Source organism: Ochotona princeps, chromosome 21, assembly GCF_030435755.1.
Source record: "Ochotona princeps isolate mOchPri1 chromosome 21, mOchPri1.hap1, whole genome shotgun sequence".
Taxonomy (NCBI): Eukaryota; Metazoa; Chordata; class Mammalia; order Lagomorpha; family Ochotonidae; genus Ochotona; species Ochotona princeps.
This window is the reverse complement of record NC_080852.1, coordinates 23547071-23571151: the sequence shown is the minus strand read 5'-3', so window position 1 is coordinate 23571151 and position 24081 is coordinate 23547071. Positions and strand designations below refer to the sequence as shown.

General features: G+C 47.1%; 1 protein-coding gene across 1 annotated transcript; it reads right to left on the bottom strand.

Annotated features, from left to right (window-relative positions):
* Window positions 1–1153: 1153 nt before the first annotated feature.
* On the bottom strand, window positions 1154–5562 carry SELENOK (selenoprotein K). Its single transcript, XM_036497491.2, has 4 exons — window positions 5409–5562; window positions 2070–2160; window positions 1846–1929; window positions 1154–1244 (listed from the first exon to the last, which is right to left on the bottom strand). The coding sequence occupies exons 1-4, from the start codon at window positions 5425–5427 to the stop codon at window positions 1154–1156; spliced, it is 285 nt and encodes a 94-aa protein (XP_036353384.1). The 5' UTR covers window positions 5428–5562.
* Window positions 5563–24081: the final 18519 nt, after the last annotated feature.

Sequence of the window (24081 nt, the reverse complement as noted above, 5' to 3'; positions counted from 1 at the left end):
TGGGGACAGCTAAAGGTGAAAAGCTGTGGGTTACATGCTGAGGGAGAGCGGTGTGCGGCCCAGCTGCGTTGGGTGTGGCTCTATAAACACTGATAATTCTCTGTGATAAAGAACATGGGGAACGTGCAATGGTGAGCTAATCTTTTGTCTGTGGTGCCGGTATCCCACGTGGGCTGGTGTAAGCCCAGTCTGTGTTACTTCCCGTCCAGCTGTCTTCTAATGGCCAGGGAATGCAGCAGGGGATGGGCCTGAGCGCTGGAGCCCCTGGACCCACGTGGGATACCAGACAGAGGCTCCTGGCTCCTGGCCTTGATGGGCTCAGCTCCAGCCACTGCAGCCATTTGGGGAGTGAACCAACGTATGGAAGATCTTTTTCTCACCTTCCCTCCTCTCTCTGTTACTCAGGTGGAAAAATAAAATCTTTTTGAAAAAGCGAATTCAAGAACACAAATACTACATGCGTACTACTGAATAAATGCAATTTATTTACAAATGAAAATAACTTAACAACGAGCAGTATTTCAGACATCCAAAAATGGGACACTGACGGCACTAGGACTTAGCCATTTCTCTTCAGGTTCTGAGGTGGTGGTGTGTGTGTGTCTGTGTGTGTTTTAAATATATAAAGATGAGGAGTCAGTCTTCCAACCTAAAAATAGTCACTTATTAAAACTATATTAAGAATTTAATAAACTATACAAAAAGATGAGACAAACATCAGAGTTTATGGAACCACAGCTCAGCCAGGCCAGATCCCTGCAGGGGGAGTTCCCAGCCTGACATCATTCATCTGTGAGGTCACAGGGCAGTTCTGGTGGGGGTGCACACATCCATCCAGGAGGGCCGGCTCGGCCAGCTCCGTCTCCAGATGGTCTCCTTCTGCCGTGGACGTGCACACCCAGTTGTCTGCTTCTTAGAGCAGACGTTTACCTGAAAGAAAGCATCGTGGGCATCAGTAATGGGGAAAAAAAAACCCAGTATCTGGCATGTTACAAAACTTTCTTTCCAAAGACCTTTGGATATCAAGGCCAGTAAATTCTTCCAAGGTTCTGATATAAATGTGGTCCCAAATAAGCAGTTATTGCAAGCTGTTGGGTAACTTCTAAGGAAGGCTTTCTCGCGGTGAGCTCCCGTGGGATACTGGGAGGGCTTGTTACCTTCCTCATCCACCACCCATGGGGGGAGGACTGGGACCGCGCAGATGATTGATTCTGCCCATTCTGCGTGGAGGGTTTCCTGGCGGCCTGCAGGAAGAAAGAAGTTATTGTGTGGCAGGTGACCACTCTGAAGGCTTCTGCTCTCAATACTCACATTACACCTCCCGTTACATCCACGAGATCCTAAGGTGCGACTTAAAAACAGGAACTACTGCTTAAAGTCAGCAGTCAAAACTGATACCCCCAGGAGCCCAGCTCGGAATGCACAGGAAGGAAGCATCTTGCACAGGGAGCCTGACTGGTTAGTAGCTGCCACCTGCATCCGTTGAGAGGCCACCCCAGCTGACCTGGCAGGTGCCAATACAAGGCCGAACCCTGCTGCCCATTCTCCTCATTTTTCCATCAGCACACGGTAAAAACTCTAGTTCTGAGTGCTGACCACTGGACTGGACTTATTGGGCTTTTCTCAAAGGATTTCATGTCTATTTTAACTTTGCCACATCAACTCAATTTTGAAATAAGAAACGTGACCTTTCATTTAAGTCACGCATTAATTTTTTTGGGGGGTGGGAAGGGAAATAGAATTTAAACTTATAATTTCCACCAACCTAACCACATCTAAAAATGCCTCGTGTGGTTACAATCTTCGAAGGGGTAAAAGCAACTAAATCAACAGAAAAGGCTGTACCCTCTTCCATCATCATATCTGGAGTCGGAAGAGCTTCCGTAGCCTCTTCTTCTTTTCACATCTTGCTGAAGCAAAGTTTTGAAACTGAAACATGGGGTGGAAGACAAGAAGCACCACTTTTAATTACAAAGCATACTTCCATGGTTTTAACTACCGTCACAGTGTACCTAATGTACTTCCGTTAACTTAAAGATCAGGGCATTCGAGAACACCAGGATACTTACAACAAAACCACAAACTCCGCTATTCCCCAGAAGAAATCTGTTATCAGAGATAATCTCCATGGGGTCTGACTCCGGCTGTCCAACACTTGTCCTGCAGACAAGAATAAAGGAGTTTCAGTGAGTTCTACAAACCTCTGGCCCAAGTAGGCTAGCTTGAATTACTCAGGTGTCAGTGTGTGTGCTGTCCCAAACACAAGCAAGAGTTTAACTCCAGCGGGGGTGACAGCACTCTTTTCAAATATTCCCTCTTTTTATTGGTAAAATATATATATTAACAAAAATTTACCATTTTAACCTTTGATTTTATATGAAAAGCAGTTATGGGGCGGGGGAGGGCAGAAGGAATTTCCATTCCCTGCTTTACTCTGCAAATGGTTGCAACAGCTAACACTGGGCCATGCCAAAGGAGCTTCTTCCAGTTATCCCACATGGGTGACAGGGGCCCAAGATCTGGGCTGTCCTCCGCTGCCTTCCCAGGCACACTAATAGGAGTGGAGCAGCATAACATAAAAATTTTTTTAAAAACTGCAGCAGCTGGGACTTGGAGCAGCAGACCTGTGTTGGCAACTTTACATGCAACACCACAACATTAGTCCATTTTAGTCATTTTTTGAAAAAAGATTTATGTTTATTGGAAAGACGAATTTATAGAGAGGAGAGACAGAAAGAGCTTCTATCCACTGCTTCACTCCCCAAACAGCCACAATGGCCAGAGCTGAGCCAAAGCCAGATTTCTCCAGGTTTCCCACATGGGTGCAGGGTCTCAAGGGTTTGGGACATCCTGCACTGCTCTCCCAGGTCATAAACAGGGAGATGGATGGGAAGTGGAAGTGTTCCAGTGCCCATATGGAACACCAGTGACTGCAGTGGAAGGATTAGCCATCAAACCGGGTCCGTTAGTGATGCTCTGTGGTAGTCAGTACATCCCACCTGTTATCCAACCATCGCTACCATCTACACAACTTTATCAGCATCTCCAGATGAAATCTTGTACCCATTAAACTGCTTCTCTACCATCTGCTCCCAGCCCCTGGCAAACTGCTGCTCTGTGGGTTCTGACCATTCTGGGAACCTCATGTAAGACCCTTTGTGAACAGCACATTTCACTTAGTGTAATATCTTCAAGGTCCAGCCACACAGTAGCCTGTGTTAACATGCTCTGTATGTGCATAATGCCGCCCAAAATGTGCATATTGAAACATTTTGAGGAAACAAGACGTGGGCGTGGAAAGGAAAGCTCATGCTGGCTTACACTTTCCTAAATGTGCTCAGATTTATTTTATTCACTTCATTGGAAAGGCAGATGAGACAGACAGATCCCCAAGAGGCCGCAACAGCCAAAGCTGAGCTGATCCAATCCGAAGCCAGGAGCTTCCTCCAGGTCTGCCATGCAGATACAGGGTCCCAAAGCTTTGGGATGTCCTCTACCGCTTTCCCAGGCCACAAGCAGGGAGCTGGAAGGGAAGTGGAACAGCTGGGACATGAACTGGTGCCCATATGGGATCCTGGCTCATCCAAGGTGAGGATTTAGCCACTATGCCATCACATCGAGCCCTAAGAATATTTCTTTTTATCTGAAGAATCTCTTGAATGTAAAAAGCTTAGACTCTTACAAGTCTTTAGAATGAGTTATTTTAATCAACTTGTATGTGTGTGTAAATCGAAGAGTCTGCACACTCTCTAAGCACTAAGAGTGTGTGTTCATGACAATGACTACTGCTTTCTGTCACAGCACGTACTTGTTGCTTCCAACAATAGACTCAAGAGTTTGGGGTTTTCTTTTTTTTTTTCCGCTTTTGCTCTTTCTTAAGCAAAACGATCTATTTTTCCAACTGTTTGAAGTAACAGAAAATGCACATGAAGTGGAAATTTAGGACTCTAGTTTCAGCCTTGCAAATTAAGAGGTCAGCCTTGCAAATTAAGAGGGGAAGAACAGCTGTGGGCCACCTCGCCTCTCCAGGTGGAGCCGGCAGCCTCGCCCCACCCATCTGGGGTCACTTCTCTGGACCGGCTGACTCTCAGCCTTGACTGGCTCTCAGCGGCGAATCCAAGGAGTACAAGGACCACACACAAGCAGGTAGTGAGGGGCAGGCTTGGTTCTGGAGCTCTAAGCTCGGCTTCCTGGCTGATGCCACATCCTAGGGCTAGTCCTACACTATGGTCAGGGACAAAGTCATCTGACAGTAAGAAAATTAGTTTGTTCCCAGAAACCTTTTTTTTTTTTCTGCCAAACACCATGTGAATACGTATAACATCACTTGCGGGCTGTAGAAAATGACCAACTTTATAAATCAGTCTGCTACAGGGCTGCTGCTGGTCAAGTGCCACCTGCAGCTACCATGGCAGGGTGGGACCAAATGATTTTACCGGCCTTAAACAGACCATGAGCGGGATGTTCCCCACCCTTGGTAAACATCAGATGGCCCTTAGGAAAAAAGAAAAAAGATCGCTTCAATCAGAGTCCATCACCTCTTCCTCTGCTTTTGTGACTTTAATGAGGAAGGATGCTGTGCCGCGAGTACGTCATTCTGCACCCCCTCCACCCTCACCTCCGCAGCGGGAGATGCTGGAACGAACAGTTCCCTCCCCAACCCCCCTCCATAAAAGTGAGATTCCAAGTCCTCACAGGATACCTACGACGATCAAATAAAACGGGAGGCTGCTACCTGTCATTACCAAGACGAGAAAACCTGTGTCCGCGACTTGAGAAGACACCTGGAAGCCTCCCTTCCGTGCCCATCTACCTGCTGGTTTGATTTTTCCCGGTGAGAGAGGAGAGGGGATTTTATTCTGGTGATTCGAGAAGCACCTGCTGAGCTGACACCCGAAGCACTTCACCTGCGTGAGCCGAGACAGTCCCACCCTGGGCCCCTGCCTTCCTGCCCTTTTCTCCGTGCAATCTAACAAGTTCGACTCCGTTCCTTCTGACACGTCACAGAAAGCGTCTGTGCAGCTCGTGACAACAACACCGCCGCCTGCGTCAAGCCCACCTGGGTTCGAACCCCGACTCCGCCACAAACTACCCCGACAACGCCGAGCCGGCCACTGAATGCCTGTTAGCCTCCCTCCGGACAGCGCGGCCACCAGCAAGGGGTCAGCGCCGCTGCGTAGCCCGTGTGGACATCGCTGGCGCCGCTGGCCACTGACCCGCCCCACGACCACGAGCCGAGGCAGCTCGCCATCACCGGGGCGAGGCCGGCGGGATTCCGCTCAGGCTGAACGGCCACGCCGACTCCGCATCACCGGCCGCCCGGAGATCAGCCCGCGGTAGCCGGAGGAAGCGCACGCAGGCCACCGAAGCCCGGGAGGGCGCTTTCTTCTCAGCTCCCTGCGACTCACCGTTCGAGATGTAGACCATCTTGTCTTGGGGGTAGAGGTCCTCGCTGGCGGAGCGGCTGGGCAGCCGACCCCTCTCGGCTTCCGTACCTCTCTCCTGGCCCCGCCCTGCCAACGTGACCGGCCAGGATGGGTCCCCGAGATTACGTAGCAGGGAGGTGGGCACAGCCTATTGGCTGCCGCACCCCCAACGGGCGTTTTCGACTCGTCACTGAAGCAGCTTCCAGGAAGAGGGTGTCACCGGGTACGGGCAACCGGATGTGACGCCACGGCCTCGCCCGCGAGCCTGAGGGATGGGAAGGATGGGTGGGTGTAAAGTGGCTTGGAGGGTCTTTGGCAGGGATGGGTGGCGCGGAATTATCCAGACGTTTCGACGCCAGAGGGTGTGGAGTATTGTGGGATTTGGTAGGAGGGAGGCGCTCGGGGGTAGTGACTACTTCCAGGAACTTTGTTGTGCCACCCAGACCATTCTTTTCAACAAGTATTTCTGCCCAGGGCTTCCACCTGGCGTTCTTATTGGTTCTTAGGAGGCTGTGAAAAGGAAATACAACTGGAGACTTGCTTCTGGTTGATCACTGCAGCCTGTCAGCACTGGGGTGGGTGGTCACTACAGGAACCGTGTAGCCTGGGTATTCACGCGTATCACCCACGCTGTGCCGTGGCAACTAACAACACTGTTATCTTAGTTGTATGGACATCCCGTAGTTTTTCATGTCCAGAGTTCTACACCTGCTCTTAGCTGATCCCTTACACACCCGACTCCTTTCGACAGTCCGCCTTTTGTTCCAGTGTCCTACTTCTCAGTTTATCCCCATGACTGTTTTCTTCATAGCGTTTATCATGCTGTGATATAATTTTATTTCATCGTGTTCTTACTTTCCTCGAAATAGAAGATCTTAAGGGTCAGGAAGCCTGTCTGCCTTACTCCTTTAAATTTTTTTAAACTATTTATTTTACTTAAGTTACTGAGCTGTTGTTGTAGGGTTTTTTGACCCAAAATACGGCAGCAACCTCAATTCTTGTCTCGCAGGAAAGAAGAATTTTCTTGCGGACACGGTTTAGTTTGTAAAGTCTGATTTATTTAGGAAATGGAGAACTCCTTTCTTAGTGACAGGAGGGGGCTTCAAAGGAGGAGGAAGAAAGAAAAACCCTAGAGCTCCTGTTATAGTGGCAGGAGAAAGAAAAAAACCTTGGCCTCCTGACGTAGTGGCAGGAAATAGAAGAACCCGAAAAAATGGTGAAAATGGTGTCTTTCATGCACCTAGTTGGGGAGAGGGTTTACATGACACACCCTCAAGGGCAGAAATGAATTTTACTGCATTGCCCCAAAACAAAAGGTGAGACCAGTAACTTCCTTCCTCCACCCTGAGGATAAACTGAGGTGGGGCCATTCCTTTGACAGCGACCCAGGTGGGCCAGTTTGCTAGCTAAAGGACAGGGATTCAGATGTTTAGGGAGCCCTGTTCTTTTTCAGTGTAAAAGTTTTACCAGAGGAGCACAATTAACATCTTAAAGGTAACTTTCACCAGGGACCAGAAACACCTTAACTGCCTGCTGCCCTCATCCTGTCTGACTCCTCACACAATGTGACAGCCCAGACAATAGAAAACGGTGACAGTAAGGCTAGGTCTTCTGAAACACTCCTGGAACATGTCCATAATCAGACCTTTGCCATAACCTTGGGTTCCTGGAAAGTGAAGTCAAAGTGCTAAATCTCATTCCACGATAAGATCTTGGTTTTCTTGTACTCCTCAGGCAGTAAGCAGTAATCTAATGAACTCAAATTGTTTTCTGTAAACAGAATTGGAAGGTCCTGTTTGCCTGGTTCTGCGGTTCTCTCCTAGGTGGGATTGAGACCATCCAGGCCTTCTGAGGTCTTGGCCACACCTTCAGGTGGGCGGCACTAGCATTGCCCACCCACTTTCTAACTAATTAAGAGAGCACCAACGGGGACCATCTTACCTGTAGGTTCCCCGCCCAACAAGGAGGGGTCAGGGAATGCTTCCTCAAACCTTGGTGTCTCTCTCTCCCAGCTCCCGGCTTTCTCTCCGGAGGTGCTTCCCCTTCCCTCCCTTCCCTGCTCACCTGGTCCCTTCGCAAATAAACTTCTGTCTGCAACAGATTCCGGCTTTTTATTGCTATACTAAGCTGAGGAAAGAACCCACCGGACATTTCTGGTAATAGGATGCATTTCTTACTGATTGGATATTTAAAGTGCATGACCTTAAACTGGGTGTCTGTTCAATGCCATTACAATTGATTGGATCGTTTGTGTTGCGCACTGATGTAAGCTTGATTCATTGAATGATTGGCATCATGTACCAGTGCTCTTAGTTGATTGGATGATCCCTGCTTAGGATCCCTGAACATGGCTGATCAGGGTTGCTCTCTTCCTCCATGTGTGCAGTACCGGCTGGTGAATAACGACTCCTGACCTTCCAAGAGTCTGCCTCTGACTCATTTTTTGGGATAGAGTTGGTCAATTCACAATGGAGTGGAAGAGACACAGAGAGCTCTTCCATCTGCTGGTTCATACCTCACACGGCAGCCACAGCCAGAGCTGGGCTGATCTGAGCCTGGGAACCAGGACCTTCTTCATGTCTCTCACCTGGGTGCAGGGGTATAAGGGCTCTGGCTAACCTCCACTGCATTCCCAGGCCATTAGTGGAGAGCTGGGTGGGAAGTGGATCAGCCGTCTATCTGGGATGCTGGGGCCAGTGTCCTGTCCCATCTGCTGGTTCCTTTCCCGTGTGGGAGACCCAGAGGAAGTTCCTGAGAGTTGGAGAAGGGAAGTGTTTGCTGCAAGTCCTGGAACACAAGTTGGCATCAAAATGGCAAGATGCCTTCAACAGTACCTTAAGGGAATGTGAAAAAGATGCGATTTAATTTTTAATGAACAATTTATGTGTTTTGCTTACAGTTGTTGCCTTTGTATTCTTATTTCACCTGGGAATCAGAAATCTTACAACTTTATCTCCTTTTTCTATCTTACATTTTTTTTAAAGATTTATTTATTTTCTGGAAAGGTAGATGTACAGAGAGAAGGAGAGACAGAAAGACCTTCCATCTGCTGATTAACTCCACAAATGGCCACAACAGCCAAAGCTGAGCTGATCTGAAGCCAGGAGCCAGGAGCTTCTTCTGGGTCTCCCAGACGGGTGCAGGGTCCCAAGGCTTTGGGCCATCCTTGACTGCTTTCTCAGGATGCAAGCAGGTTGCTGGTGGGGGAAGTGGAGCAGACAAAACATGAATCAGTGCCCATATGGGATCCCAGAGTGTATGAAGTGAGGATTTAGCCACTGGGCCACTACACCGGGCCCTATCTTACATTTTTTATTATTGTTTTTCAGAGCAACTTCCATATTTTTTTTTTAAAAGTTGTGTAGCTTCCCACTGCACTTTCTATGCTAGTTAGCATTTTTTAAAAACTTTAGAGGGAGACAGAGAGAGAGAATGAATGAATGAATGAATGAATGTATTCCCACCTGCTCATTCATTTCCCAGATGTCCACAGAAGGAGCTTAGGAGCAAGCAGGCTGGGCTAGGATCTAGGAAACCAATTCAGGTCCCCCATGTGATGTTAGGGACCCAACAACGAGCCATCACCTGTTGCCTTCTAGGGTGTACTGTTATTCACTAACATGCTCGAGAGAGAGCATTTAATGATTCTCGGGATTTTTTTTTTTAAGATTTATTTATCAAAAGGTAGAGTGACAACAAAAGGAGGATAGAGAGAGCACCCTATCCAAATGGCTGAAAGAGGCAGGACGGGGCCAAAGGACTAGGGTCTTCTTCCATGTCTCCCACATGGCTGACAGGGAGCCCAAACACTTGAGCCATTCTCTACTACTTTCTCAGGCACGTGAGCAGGCATGAGCAGGAAACTGGATCTGACGTAGAGCAGCTGGGACACAAACTGGTGCTCAAATGTATGTGTGAAATAAGCTTAACCTGCCATGCCGTAGTGCCAGTCCCTATTTTTCTTTGCTTCAGTATGATTTCTGACCCCATATTAAGGCCAAAAGATACAGATGGCTACCCAGTGAAGTCTCAGTCTCCTTTCTTCTCATGTAAATTGGGATCTCCTGGCTCAGTGAGGCATCCTAATCCATACTTGGCCCATGTCCACTGCACAACAGAACTTCAGAAAGACTCGTCTCTCTGAATGTCCACCTTCTCCTAGATCTTGCCAATCAATTCTGCACTCACTTATTGGTTCTTTCATATTTTATCTTCTTTTTATTTGAAAGGCAGAGAGACAGACAGGGGTCTCCATCTGCTGGTTCCCTTTCCACATGCTCACAACAGCTAAGGATGGGCCAGGCAGAAACTAGGAGCCTGGAGCTCAACCCACATCTCTCACGTGAGTGGCAGAGACCCACGCACTTAAATCTTGAATCGGTCGCTGCCTGCCTCCACCACCTGAATCAGCAGGGAGCTGTCTTGGAGTGGAAGGAAGTAGGACTCAGGCCAGACACTGATACGAGATTTGAGAATTCCAAACTGAATTTTTAAGCTGATCACTGAACAACTGTTCCCTTTAATGTTTCAAGAACATTTTTCTCATTTTGTCTATTTTTAAATTTGTGCTCATTTGTAAGAATGACTTAAGTGCATTTATTTGACTAAATCAGCTTTTAAATGAGATTCTAAGCACTGCTTTGCCTTTTACTTTTGAATTCTGTTATTTATGTATAAATTTTCTGTGGCAACTGCTGTTTTCCTAGTATAGTCAAACACATTATTACTTATAAACAGAAAGGGTAGTTGTAAGCAATAAGCCAAAATGTGTGAGAGTATAAAGAAGCATTTATTTTGCCAATAAAGCTCCACCTTTAATCTTTGTACAAACAGATGGAAAAGCTCTGACTCTGATTTGAAAACCCCCTGTTCTTTTTTTTTAATTCTATATTTTTTATTGGAAAGGCAGGATTTACAGAGAGAAAGATCTTCCATCTATTGATTCACTCCCCAAATGGTTTCAATGGCCAGAGCTGATCTGATCCAAAGCCAGGAGTCAGGAGTTTCTTCTGGATCTCCTGCTTGAGTGCAGAGTCCCAAGGGTTTGGTCATCCTTTACTGCTCTCCCAGGCCACAAGTGGAGAAGTGGATGGGAGTTAGGGCAGCCAGGACACGAACTGGTGTCCATATGGGCTGCTGTGCTTGTAGGCAGAGGATTAGCCAATGGAGCCAATGCACTGGTCCCCACCCCCTGTTCTTTTAATTGGAGTTTTACCAGAAAGAAAATAGGTTTGTTTGGAACTGGCTCACCAGCAGCTTGCTGGACCACAAGGGGAGCAGCAAGGATTCAAACCCACACTTTGATATGGCATGGAGTAATTAATAGCAGCTTAACCTGATGTGCCACAACACTAGCCCCCTGGCAGAGCCTAATGTTAACATTCAGGGGAGGAATTGTTAACTAGACTGGATGAGAGTATTAAGGAAAATGCTGGAACCTTACCTAGGTACCCGAGAGAGAGGGTTTTTTGTTGTTGTTGTTGTTTTGTTTTTGCTAATAATTAAGCATCAGACTTTTTCTGTTATCATACAACAATAGCAATTTGGTTAATGTTACTCAAGGTTAAATATGGGTCCCAACCTCCAAAAATCAGTGATTTACTTCTTCTGTATTGACTGTCTGCTTTATTCTTGATGGGAAGCATAAGGCGGAAATTTTGAAAATGGAATCTGGCAACTGATGAAGTGTTGGCTGATATTGTTTTCTTCATCCCTTTCAGTGTATTTTTATCTACTCCTTAGTGGCGTGCAGTCTTTTACATTCAGACAGATTTTATAAGAATGTTGGGGACCATATGTGCAGAAAAGTGAAGGAGCCAGTGGAGGTGGCGCTAACCACCTAGAGGATTGACCGGTCGGGTGTCTTATTCTTGGGTTCTGCTCAACCAGCTGGCAGGAGAGGGGAGCAGGTGCAGAGGATGCCAACAGGCCTGGCACACAAAACAGACAGCCATGGCTTAAGCTTCCTGCCTCAGCAGCTGTGGCAGCATAAACACTTCATACTGGGACTTACTTGGCTTACCCAGTACTTCAGTTAGGAGCTCAGCTTTGAGACTGTGCCCACATGAGAGAAAGCCACCTAGAATAGAACTCTAATCATTTCAACTGAGCCACTGTTTTGAGAAATGTGAGACTCTGAAGGAAATCTGCTGAGTTACATTCTCCATCATAGCCTTGAAAATGTCAAATCTTTAACCCAGCTCTCCCAGTTTTAGTAATGTAAAGTAATGATGAGAGATGTTCCAACAAATTGGTATGCAAGCAATGTTCTTGGGAATTTAAAAATTGAGGCCATGTACTCCTAGCACGATGGCCCAGTGACTAAATCCTCATGGTGCAAGCGCCGGGATCCTATATGGGTACTGGCTTGTGTCCTGGCTGCTCCCCTTCCCATCCAGCTCCATGCTTATGATCTTGGAAGGATGTAGAAGATGGCCCAAAGCCTTGGGGTCCTGCACCTGCATAGGAGACCCTAAAGAAGTTCCTGGTTCTGAATCGGCTCAACTCTGGCCACTGTAGCCATTTGGGGAGTGAACCAACAGACAGAAGATCTCTATCTCTGTCTTTCCTTCTCTCTGTAAGTCTGATCTGTCTTTCCAATAAAAAATAAATAAATAAAAAATGTTTTTGAAGCCATGTAACTCTGTAACAATGGGAGCTTGGCTACATTTTGGATGGTAAGAGTGCACTGTACATTAAAACAGCAAGAAACCAAAGCAGGTGCTCTAACTTGCCACCTGCAATAAACAAGCATTTCTAAAAAATATTCATTTTATTTTCATTACAAAGTCATATATACAGAGAGCAGGAGAGACAGAGAGGAAGATCTTCCGTCTGATGATTCACTCCCCAAGTGAGCCGCAACGGCTGGTGCTGCGCCGATCCGAAGCCGGGAACCTGGAACCTCTTCCAGGTCTCCCACATGGGTGCAGGGTCCCAAGGCTTTGGGCCATCCTCAACTACTTTCCCAGGCCACAAGCAGGGAGCTGGATGGGAAGTGGAGCTGCCGGGATTAGAACCGGCGCCCATATAGGATCCCAGGGCATTCAAGGCGAGGACTTTAGCTGCTAGGCCACGGCGCCAGGCCCAAGCATTTTTAATAGTTAGAAATAAACATCAATACCTTTTAGAACGCTATATTTGTTGGAAATTGAGGTTTCATTTCCAGTTTTAATGGTTTGATATTTTTATTCTTCCACAGCTGATAGAAAATTAACAAGAGATTTCATTGGGTGGTGGTTAATTGTGGGAGCGCATTTTAAAGGCAGGCTTAATTCATAAGCTTATTTTTGTTCCTCTCTATACTTGTGGACACTCCAGTTAGGTGAGGTTAGTCAAATTTTCCCTGAAATATGAGTACTCCATCAAGAATCATGGAAACAGTCTCCAATTCCTTGCTGGTTAGTTTATGAAAATTCTAATTACAGTGAAAGTTGCTGATTACAATGAAACCTTTTTTTTTTTAAAAAAAAAAAAAGATTTATTTATTTTTATTGGTAAGTCAGATATACAGAGAGAAGGAGGGACAGAGAGAAATATCTTCCATCCAGTGATTCACTGTGGCCACAATGGCCAGATCTGAGCTGATCCAAAGCCAGGAGCCAGGAGCATCTTCTGGGTCTCCCACGGGTGTGTAGGATCCCAAGGCCTTGGGCCATCCTCAACTGCTTTCCCAGGCCACAGGCAGGGAGCTGGATGGGAAGCGGGGTTGCTGGGATATGAAACTATGCCCATATGAGATCCCGGTGCATGCAAGGCAAAGACTTTAGCCACTAGACTACCGTGCCAGGCCCACAGTGAAGTCTTTTGCAGTTGGATTTTGTGAAACATCTATTGGGGAGGCTAGTATATAAAAAAAATCTTCATTTCAAACATATGCTATTACACTCCCCCCCTTTTTTTTAGTATAAATGAGAATGTGAATCTTTATCAGTGTTTAGTTCTTTGGGGCAGCAGGCTCGTGGTAACTGCACATTAGAATCATCTTACTGTAACTGCTGGAAAGATGACCCACGAATCCAGAAATCCATGGAATTTGATAGGCTACCAAAAACCTGAAGCAAATTCTTAGAAACAGGTAAATGCTGTTTGTTTTGTGCATATTTGATCTAAACTATCTTCTTTTTTAACGAAAAGAACTTATGTGATATAAAGAAGTCCATTAAGGTCAATCCTACTTGTAGTGAAACAAGTCTGGGTCCATAGCAGTGCTTTCTGCCTTTGCCCTGGAAGGCACTCTGCAGAATTCAGTTCCATGCTGAAAAGAAGCTATTTCTGCTAACTTTGCTTCTGGCAATAATGCGGGTGCCTCTAGTCTAGAGTACTCAAGGCTGCAGAGACCCCCGTTTTATGTCTGAGGCTCCACAAGGGTCAGGGACTTGGGGAAAGTCTACCAGGCACAGTGCCCACCAAGTATGCTTGGGAGTACACACTGCAAGCAACTTATTTGCTTTAACTCTCATTCCCAAAGAAGTGGCATTTCCGCATAAGGAACAAAGACCCTGTTTTTGAAATCTAAGACCAGGGAAGGAAATGAGTTCCTTTCATCTTGTCAGTGATGCGATGCCTGCCTGGGTTGTTCAAATATGGGCCAGGGCCAGAAGAGCTCGATGCTGCCAAGTGTTCTTCCCCTCCTTCTGCGTGAGCTATCAGTTTCAGGAGAGAGCTTCAGAGAGAGTTCTGAGTACCACTTTTCGCTCAGATCTCCAAAATCCATTCAAGTATGCAGTTACATTCACTGTCATGTGGCTCTCTTGGCTGGGCTCTTAGGGCCCACACGCCTGGGCAATAAGACATGATCACAAGAGCTAACGTTTATTTGGTACTTCCTCTGTACTAGGTACTGCATGAAGCACTTTCTCCCAGGGAACCACTGTGGAACCAGCAAGACTGTGAGGAATCTTTTTCTTCTCCTCTCTCACCACTCCTAGATGTTGCTCAGTGGGTTGCCACACTCCTAAATGAAAACAGGGGCAAGTCCTGCAACATTCCTGGTTTCTCCCAGGTCACTTCAACAATTAGAACATCCAGTGCTGATCATCAAACTCCCCATCTCAATTTATTTATATTTTTTAAAGATTTATTTATTTTTATTGGAAAGGTAGATATACAGAGAGGAGGAGAGACAGAGAGAAAGATCTTCTGCCCTATGATTCACTCCCTAAGCGGCCACAATGGCTGGAGCTGAGCCAATCCAAAGCCAGGAGCCAGGAGCATCTTCCGGATCTCCCACACGGGAGCATGGTCCCAGGGTTTGGGCCGTCCTCTACTGCTTTTCCAGGCCACAGGCAGGGAGCTGGATGGAAAGAGGGGTTGCCAGGATTAGAACCAGCGCCCATATGGGATCTTGGTGCATTCAAGGTAAAGACACTAACTGCTAGGCTATTGCACCAGGCCCCCTATCTCAATTTAGATGGAGGCTTTTCTCTTCCCTAGCCTAGGTCTGCTGCATAAAGATAGGAAGTAGGGCCCAGCACATTAGCCTAGTGTCTAAAGTCCTCGCCTTGCATCCCCTGGGATCCCATATAGGCTCTAGTTCATGTCCTGGCTGCTCCACTTCCCATCCAGCTCCCTGCTTGTGGCCTGGGAAAGCAGTAGAGCATGGACCAAGGCCTCGAGACCCTGCATCTGCACCTGCATCGGAGACCCATGTGGGAGGCTCCTGGCTTCGGATTGGCTCAGCTTTGGCCATTGCCGCCACTTGGGGAGTGAACCAGCGAATGGAAGTTCCTTCTGTATCTCCTTCTCTATGTAAGTTTGACTTTGTAATAAAAATAAATAAATATATTTTTTAAAAAAGCGGGACCTGGCGCAGTAGCCTAGCTGCTAAAGTCTTCGCCTTGAACGCCCCGGGATTCCATATGGGCACCGATTCTAATCCCAACGGCCCCACTTCCCATCCAGCTCCCTGCTTGTGGCCTGGGAAAGCAGTTGAGGACGGCCCAAAGCCTTGGGACCCTGCACCCGCGTGGGAGAACTAGTGGAAGAGCTCCAGTCTCCTGGCTTCCGATCTGCTCAGCTCTGGCCATTGCGGCTGCTTGGGGAGTGAGTCATTGGAAGGAAGATCTTCCTCTCTCTCTCTCTTCCTCTATGTATCTAACTTTCCAATAAAAATAAATTTTTAAGAAAAAAAGCAGGAAATGAATAATCTTTTCCTTTTCTTTCTCTGTGGATCTCCTCATCCCTGGGTTTGATTTTGTCTCCCAAAGCTACCTTTCTGTGGATTCTTTTTCTTAGTTTTTTGTTTTTCTTCTTTTAAGAATTTATTTGTTTGAAAGAGTTGTGGAGAGACAGAGGGATCGAGAGAGAGAAAGAGAGAGAGGGAGAGAGAGAGAGGGATGTTCTACCATCTAGTTGACTCCCCAGATGACTGCAATGGTTAGGGCTGAGTCAGACGGAAGCCAAGAGCTTCTTTTAGGTCGGCCAAGTGAGCACAAGTCCCCAGGTACTAGGACCATCCTCCTCTGCTTTTCCCAGGGTATTAGCAGGAAGCTGGATTGGAAAATGGAACCAGTGCCCATGTAAGAAGCCAGCATTACAAGTGGCCCCTTTTTACTCACTACTCCACAATGCTGGCCTGGATTCGGACCCCTCCCGGGATGAGAAAGGGGGCTCAGGAGACCAGCAAGGTTTCTATTCATGTTACTTTAGTAATCTGGGTTGGTGCACTTCCTGCTTTTGAGGGTTGTTTTTGGAAATGTGACTGCTGTGAATCTAGTGAAAATAGTGACTTGAACAAGATGCTTCTGTGTCCCTGCCCTGGGCTTGCTCCCTCCGCTGCTCTCGACAATCTGTCACGTATTTCCAGTGTGGACCGCTGATGCTCCTCCTTCTGTACTGCCAGGCAGCCATCATGGCAAGACCCACATAACTACCAGGAGGGAATCAGGATGGGATTCCTGAGAAGGGGTAGTGGAAGGATGCAAGATGAAGGCTTGCTGACAGCAGAAATAAGCAGCTAGAAATGACGGGGAGATCACAACGAGAATATATTCTTTGGAGATCTCCCCAATCGAACTGCTGGACTCAGAACTCTAACCAAAAAGACACAGAAGACAGAACAGGTCAATCATTCATCTCAGCTATATGTTGGCAGCGAAATATGGGGCAAACGGAGACTTTATGATGGACCATATCAATCAGTGGATGACCTCATCGAGCGAAACTGGCAGCGATTCATAACTGGAGAACTATTAACACCACTTGAGCACATATCTCAGAGCATGCCCCACATCCGGGACTTGGGATGGGCGGGAAACCAGGTGGGGCTTCTTCCTCAATATCCCCCTTTACCTCAGATACACGATGGAAACAATATGGACATAATAGTCATACCCACTTCCCTATACCCCCTGAACCTTTTTTTTGTTAACCATAATTAACTATGTAAAGATTGTCAACAACTATGCAATAAAATAAAATAAATTAAAAAAAAAAAAAAGAAATCCTCTCACTTTAAATCTCCAAGTAATCACACACCTTAAATCTAACATGAATTGTGATGGCATTAACTTAGATTGGCTGATTGCCTTTGGGCATTAGATTTTTTTTATTTCTTTTTAAAGATTTATTTTTATTGCAAAGTCAGATATACAGAGAGGAGGAGAAACAGAGAGGAAGATCTTCCTTCTGATGGTTCATTCCCCAAGTGAGTGCTACGGCCAGAGCTGAGTCAATCCGAAGTCAGGAGCCAGGAGCTCTTCCGCTAGGTCTCCCAGACAGGTACAGGGTCCCAAGGCTTTGGGCTGTCCTCCACTGCTTTCCCAGGCCACAAGCAGGGAGCTGGATGGGAAATGAGGCTGCCGGGATTAGAAGTAGCGCCCATATAGGATCCTGGCGCGTGCAAGGCGAGGACTTTAACCACTGCACTATTGTGCCAGGCCCTGCAAAACACGTTTTTTAAAAATATGAAAAAAGTATCTGTGTAGCCTGACACTATTTCATGAGACAAGATGCAGGACGGGAGAGCCAGGAAAGGAGAGTGGAAGGAGAAGGAAGGCCCGTGTGGACCGTGTGTGCTAGCTCCAGGTGACTGAGATTACCTGAGCCGCAGGTAGGTGGGCGGGGACTAGGGGAGGGCCCCCCCCCCCAGAGACCCGGAAGTGAGACTGGCAGATGAGGCGCCAGGTTACTTCTGATTGGTGGATAACCATAACGTGCGAATTTGAGGAGCTGTGAGGAACTGGAAGCAGGAAATGGCGCAGGGTCCAAGATAAGATGTTCCAGTCACTCCCTTTTGTTATATATTAAGGCAAAGGGGTATTATTCTCATGGCTTCGTCGAGCTGCGTTTGGGCTCAGTGTTCTCTCTGGGCGGTGGTTGCGACCTGGTGGGAGGAATGGGAGATCGAGACACTCCTACAGTTTGGTTAGAAAAAATTTTTTACATTTGAGTGGATGACACAGGAATGGAGGGAGGGGCTAGTTATTAAAAGTCCTTTTGAAAACACGACTTGAGTTCTTGCAGAAGCTCATTGGACTATGGAGTCTCTGAGGGTCGGTCACGAGCTTCTCTGGGTTGCCTCTGTGGTGGCGGATGGAACGTCACGGCAGGCTGTTGATCTGCGCAGACTCCGCATTCCAGCCGTTCTTGGATGGAGTGTCCCTTTGGCTTTGCGAACTGGGGTCACCTCTACTCAGCCCCCGTATCCCTGCCTTTTGTTGTGTGGTGTTAGTGAGGAGGCCTAGGCATGAAAAATTGGTTAAGATTGTCTAGTGAGGCCTTCAGAAATAAACAGGATATGAAGAGAAGCAACACGACAACATGTATGGTTGTGGGAAAGAGAAACGCTGGTTCCGGAGATCGGATGTGAGATCGGATGTGAAGTCCAGGCTGAGCTCAGACCCCCGCACTCTGACAGGAGGGTGTGGTGAGCTGCAAATGCCGGCCCCAAAGCTGACCAGGTCTAAATGAAGCCAAAGAAGGTTTCAGAAATGCTGGCATTTCTATCCTAATCATTTTTGAGGCGCCCATGAATTTAGACAGTTATTTCTGTCGTCACGCATCTTTTTTTTCCCCATGGAGTTGTAATTCGTCGAAATGAGGCAATAAACACCCGCATTTACCTCAGCTCTTTCCATGACTGAAAATGAGGCCTGTGACTGGGACGGCGCTTTCATGTTTCCAGCCGTAAAGGAAGCTTACTTTTGATGTTGGACTCCTGCGGCCTCATCAAAGGATTCCGCGCCAAGTGCAAGGCCACCACGCAGCAGCCCGGGGGCAGAAAGCCAGCCGCCCCTTGGGGCCCAGCAGGCAGACTTCGAGGTGGCTGGATGTGGCTACAAGGCAAACTTCCCTCTTTGAAAGAAAATGGGTGTCATGTGGCCTTTCTGGCTATCCAAAGCCCACCACAGGTAAAACACCGCCTGTGGAGTGGCCTGCTGAATTAACCCTCCAGTGACTGTCCTGGGGTTTAGGAAGCCCCGCGGCCTGTGGAAGCCCCCCAGCCTGGTGGACTCTCTCTCTACTGTTTGCCTTCCACGGTGGCCTCTCTGTCGTGGGGTTCTTCAGAGCGCACTGAAATCACCTCAGGGGCACGTGGCGAGCTGGGGCGCCGAGCTTCGCGGGTTCCTTGTTGAAATGGAGCCTCTGAAATCTTGGGCTGCACCTCGATTTCCCGCAGCCCCCCAATCCCACAGATACTCCGAGCCTTTGTGGACATGTGAGCAGGTGGATTTATCAAATTGCTGTCCCTGCACCTAAGGTTTGTCCTCCAAGCCATGGAGAGACTTGCTTGGGGAGAACTTGAAGCTGCCGAGCAACCGAGCATCCGCCAGGGTACTGACTGTGACATGGACTCAGTCCTCCATGAGGTGTGTGCGTGCAGGGCGAACTCTGCTTCACGTGCAGGTGAGTGACTGGGGGGACACGGGTCTCTCTTGAGACTAGGCGGCAGGTGGGTGGCATTCCCATTTTATCCTGTAGACTTCAGTTGGTTTGCTTGTTTGCCGTAAAGGTTAAAATCCATGAAGATAAAAATGTCAACCTTAAACTAAAGTGAAAACAAATGTCCAAAGCATGTAGATACTTCACATTAAATGTTCTGGAAGGATTTTGGAAAATGTCAACAGGGAGTGCACTGATGATTAGCAACAAAATTTTCTTGACTTCCTAGAGTCTCATGTGGTACTCTTAAAAATGTGTCCCCACCACTTGTAAGAAAGCAGTAATCTGGAACTATTGAGCACGTGTTGGAAGTGACACACTGTGTTCTGTGTGCTACAATGCCTTTATCTTTTTTTTTTTTTCCCAGCACATGCTTTCTTTTTTTTTTTTTTTAAAGATTTTTTTATTTTATTACAGTCAGATATACACAGAGGAGGAGAGACAGAGAGGAAGATCTTCCGTCCGATGATTCACTCCCCAAGTGAGCCGCAAAGGCCGGTGCTGCGCCGATCCGATGCCGGGAACCTGGAACCTCTTCCAGGTCTCCCACATGAGTGCAGGGTCCCAAGGTCTTGGGCTGACCACAACTGCTTTCCCAGGCCACAAGCAGGGAGCTGGATGGAAAGTGGGGCTGCTGGAACACAAACTGGTGCCCATATGAGATCCTGGTGCATTCAAGGCAAGGACTTTAGCCACCAGGCTAACACGCCAGGCCCTAGTGTATTGTTTTTATACTTTATGCTGCATGGGATATCTTTTTCCATTTGCACACTGTGTCTTTGTATTGGAAGTGCTTGTCACTTAGGGTGGAACAGGAAGTGCGTGTGATCCATTCTGATGGTGTCTGGCCAGCAGAACTTTCTGCAGTGTATCTGTGCTGTGTTGGGGCCGGAGGCAAGGGGGTTGATGGGGGACTGCTGTCAGCCACATGTGGTTACAGTGTGGCTGGTGCCACTGAAGCACTGATGTTTTACTCTTATTTAATAGTGATTGCTTTCTTTTCTTCTTCTTTTCTTTTTTATTAAGATTGGTTTATTGGAAAAGCAGATTTACAGAGAGACAGAGAAAAAGATGTTCTGTCTACTGGTTTGCTCTCCAAATGGCTGCAGTAGCTAGAGTTGAGCTGATCCGAAGTCACAAGCCAGGAACTAACTGCTTTTGGGTCTCCCAATGGGTACAGAGTCCCAAGGACTTGGCCACTATTCACTGCTTTCTCAGGCCACATGCAGAAAACTGAGTTGGAAGTGGAGCAGCGGGGATATGAACCAGTGCCCATATAGGATGATGGCACCACAGGGTGGAGGATTAGCCCATTGAACCACGGTGCTGGCCCCATTCTTTCTCTTTCTGAAACTTTAATTGTGCTTGTTTGACCTTTTTATATAATTATTTGGAGTCTTTTAAAAAATATTTATTTTTATTTGAAGGACAGATTTACAGAAAGGAGAGACAGAAAGATTGTCCATCTGCTGGTTCAGTCCCCAGATGGCTACAAAAACCAAAACAGCCTCTTTTTGATCTCCCACGTGGATTCAGGGGCCTCCCTTGCTTCCCTAGGCAGTAAGCAGGGAGTTATATTGGAAGTGGAGCAGCAGGGACACAAACCAGTGCCCATTTGGGATGTTGGCATCTGCAGATGGAGGATTAACATGTTGAGCCACTTCGCCAGCCCCAGGACTTTCAATATTGCAGGAAAAAAACCACTTCATCTCTCTCTTCTTTAGATTGGTTATTTCTTTTGATTACTCATCTTCACTTCATTTAGTGATTTTTGCTATTGCTTTTTCACTTTCAGATTTCTCTTTGACTCTTTTGACTGTTTTTGTTTTTCTGCTGAGATTCTCCATCATTTCTTTGATTTGCAGCATATTTCATTTTATTTCATTTCTATTTTGTTACAACAGCTGCTTTAGACATTTTGCTCTGGCCAGTGTTGGGACATGGCAGGTGAAGCCACAGCTGGAAATGAAAGATTTCTCTCCCTCCTCCTCTCTCTCTTTATCTCTCTTTCTGCCCCTCGTCTGTCTCTTCTCTTCTCTCTCCCTCTCTCTCTCCTTAGCCCCCAACCCCATTTCCTCTCCCCCCCCCCCCCCGCCGTCTGTCCCTCTCTACTTGAAACTCTTTCAAATCAATCTTTAAAAAACAAACAAGCTTTCGTCTATGGAATCCACTATCTGAGCTCTATCAGATACGGTCCCCCCAAGCTACAGGCCCAGCTGGGCTCAGCTCATCACTATGGGTTCATCGCAAATCTCTTCCATTTGTATTCATTCTGAGGCCCAGGAGAAACGGGCAGCAGGCAGCACGTCCATCACAGACAAAGGGGAACAAGCAGAAGCTTGTAATTACTTTTCAAGGCTCTGATTGCGAGAAGGCCGCCAGCATTTCATTTCATTGAAGTGACGGGGTTAATCTCAGCTTCCGTGGTTAAGAAGTATATCCAGTCTCATGGAGGCTGTGAGTAGGGAGATAGCCAGTGAATAGTTTTGAAAATCTATCATCCAGAGTATGACTTTGTTTAACAAAGATAGAGAGACAGATAGCTATGCATTGCCCTGTTCTTGATAACCAAAGGTTTCAGAGAAGCTTTTGACTGTCTTTAGGGGCTTGATGACAAGTGACTTACTGGGCAGAATATCTGATTCTAGAAACAACCAGCTATCCTTTATTAAAGTGCCTTCTCTATCACGCTGATAAAACAGACATCAGTCAGTCTCTCTGTGGAAGCTGTTAGCCTGCCCAAGTGCCAGCCTGACTCACAGAAAGCAAGACACGATCAGTCCAACTTCCTCCAGTCTTAGTGGAGTACCTTGCTCTGCTCATGGTCCAAGTTGGATTGCTACCTGCACTTCAGACCTCCATGATGAGGCAGATGGATGAAAAGGGAAGATCAGGATCCAGATGTTAACATCTGACATTCTCAGTTCAGATTCCCCAGGGGCATGGAAAAGCATATAAAGAAGTCATATTGCTGCATGGTGGTGGTGGAGACTTGACTGGAAATGTGAAGTGTTGCCCGAGTATGAAGTTGGGTGATCCAATTAAATAATACTTATTTGATCTTTGCCTCCAGAAGCCTGGCACATAGAGCTCCTTAGGTCTTCAGAATTTGTGGTGTGATGAGAGTTGTATTTTTTAGCTTCTGAGGTGACTGGGGGCTTGGGGACCTCTAGGTAGTATCAGGATGGTGACAACCACCAGAAAGACCAGAGTAGGCTTACACGGCTGGGACTTCTAGTCTCATCCTAGGCCTCCAGGAAGGACAGAGAATCTAGAGATGGAGCTTAATAACCAATGACCAATTGCTTAATCAATCATGCCTATGGAATGGAGCGTCTATAAAACCCTGAAGTGACAAGGGCTTGGAGAACTTCCAGATTGGCGAAAACATCCGGTGTGGGAAAGAAGCTCCTGGGCTTGGGACCCTTGTGAATTTCACTTTGTATACCTCTTCCTCAGGCTGTTCCTTGCTATCCATTGCAATATATTAGTAATAGTCAGGTAAACACAGTCCTACATTCTGGGACTCACCCTAGCCAAGTTAGCAAACCTGGGGAGAAGGTTGTGGAAACCCCTTGAACTTACAGCCAGTTAGTGAGAAGTATCAGTGACAACCTTGGACTTGGCAACAGGCACATTAACATGGAAGAAGTCTTATCAGAGGGGACCCTCCGCTTGTGGTATCTGATGCTAACTTCAGCGCACAGCCTCCAAGTGGAGCTGAGTGGCAGATCAGGCAGCTGGCACTGGACAGTTGAAGACTCTGCCTCTGGTGTGGGACATGTCAGTCCAGACAGTTGTGGGGACACAATAATGTCTTGGCTTCCTGCTCCCTTTGCTCCTGTTTCAGTTCCTGCCTCTCTCTGGTCCCTACCCTTGTCCTGCTAGCCATGCTTGTTTCATTTCTGCCTGTGTCCAGGTCTCAGTGGGTTGGTAGGACTGCACAAGGAGCTCCAGGGTCGCCTAGATCAACCTACTCAACCCTTCTAGACTCACAGGCACTTGGCCTCATCTTCAGTTCACCTTCCTTCCTCAGGATGTGAGCAAGGCTCAAAGTGCTACCCATGTCAGGGCCATTTGCATTTCGTGTGTCTCCTGAAGAACGCAGGCAGTTTTCAAGTGCTGGAAGAATGAACTGAACAAATGGCACATGTCGGAACATTGGCACAGGTGAGGAAGGACACATGTGAGGAGGAGAAACCTTTTGAGCTTTCCTTGTATCCAATTAGGCTGCTTCCTAGTCTGCCCATTCTTTCTGTGGAAAAGTTAAAGGAAAATGTGTATCATGGAGACCAGTGTGGTGGTGTAGGAGTGTAAGCCACTGCCTGTGGCACCAGCACCCTGTATGGTTACTGGTTTCAGTCCTGTCTGCTCTGCTTCCAATCCAGCTCCCTGTTAATGAACTTTGGAAAGCAGCAGAAGATAGCTCAAGTACTTGGACCCCGGCCACCAACTTGAGAGACCTGGATGGAGTACCTGGCTCCTGGCCTCAGTTTGTCCTAGCCCTGCCTATTACATCCATTTGGGAAGTGAAGCAGTGGATGGAAGATCGATCTCTCTCACTCTAGTTGTACCTTAAAAAGAAAATGTATACAAGGAAAAATCTATGCATGGATTCCAAAAGCCTTTTTCACTAAAATAGACTTATTTTGTAATTCCATTCTTCCATGAATTTTCTGACTTGCACTCCAATACCCCAATGGACAGCCATTGCCAACCAATGCTTCTTGCTTTAAGCATTTTGGGCTTTTCCCAGGACTGAAACAGACAT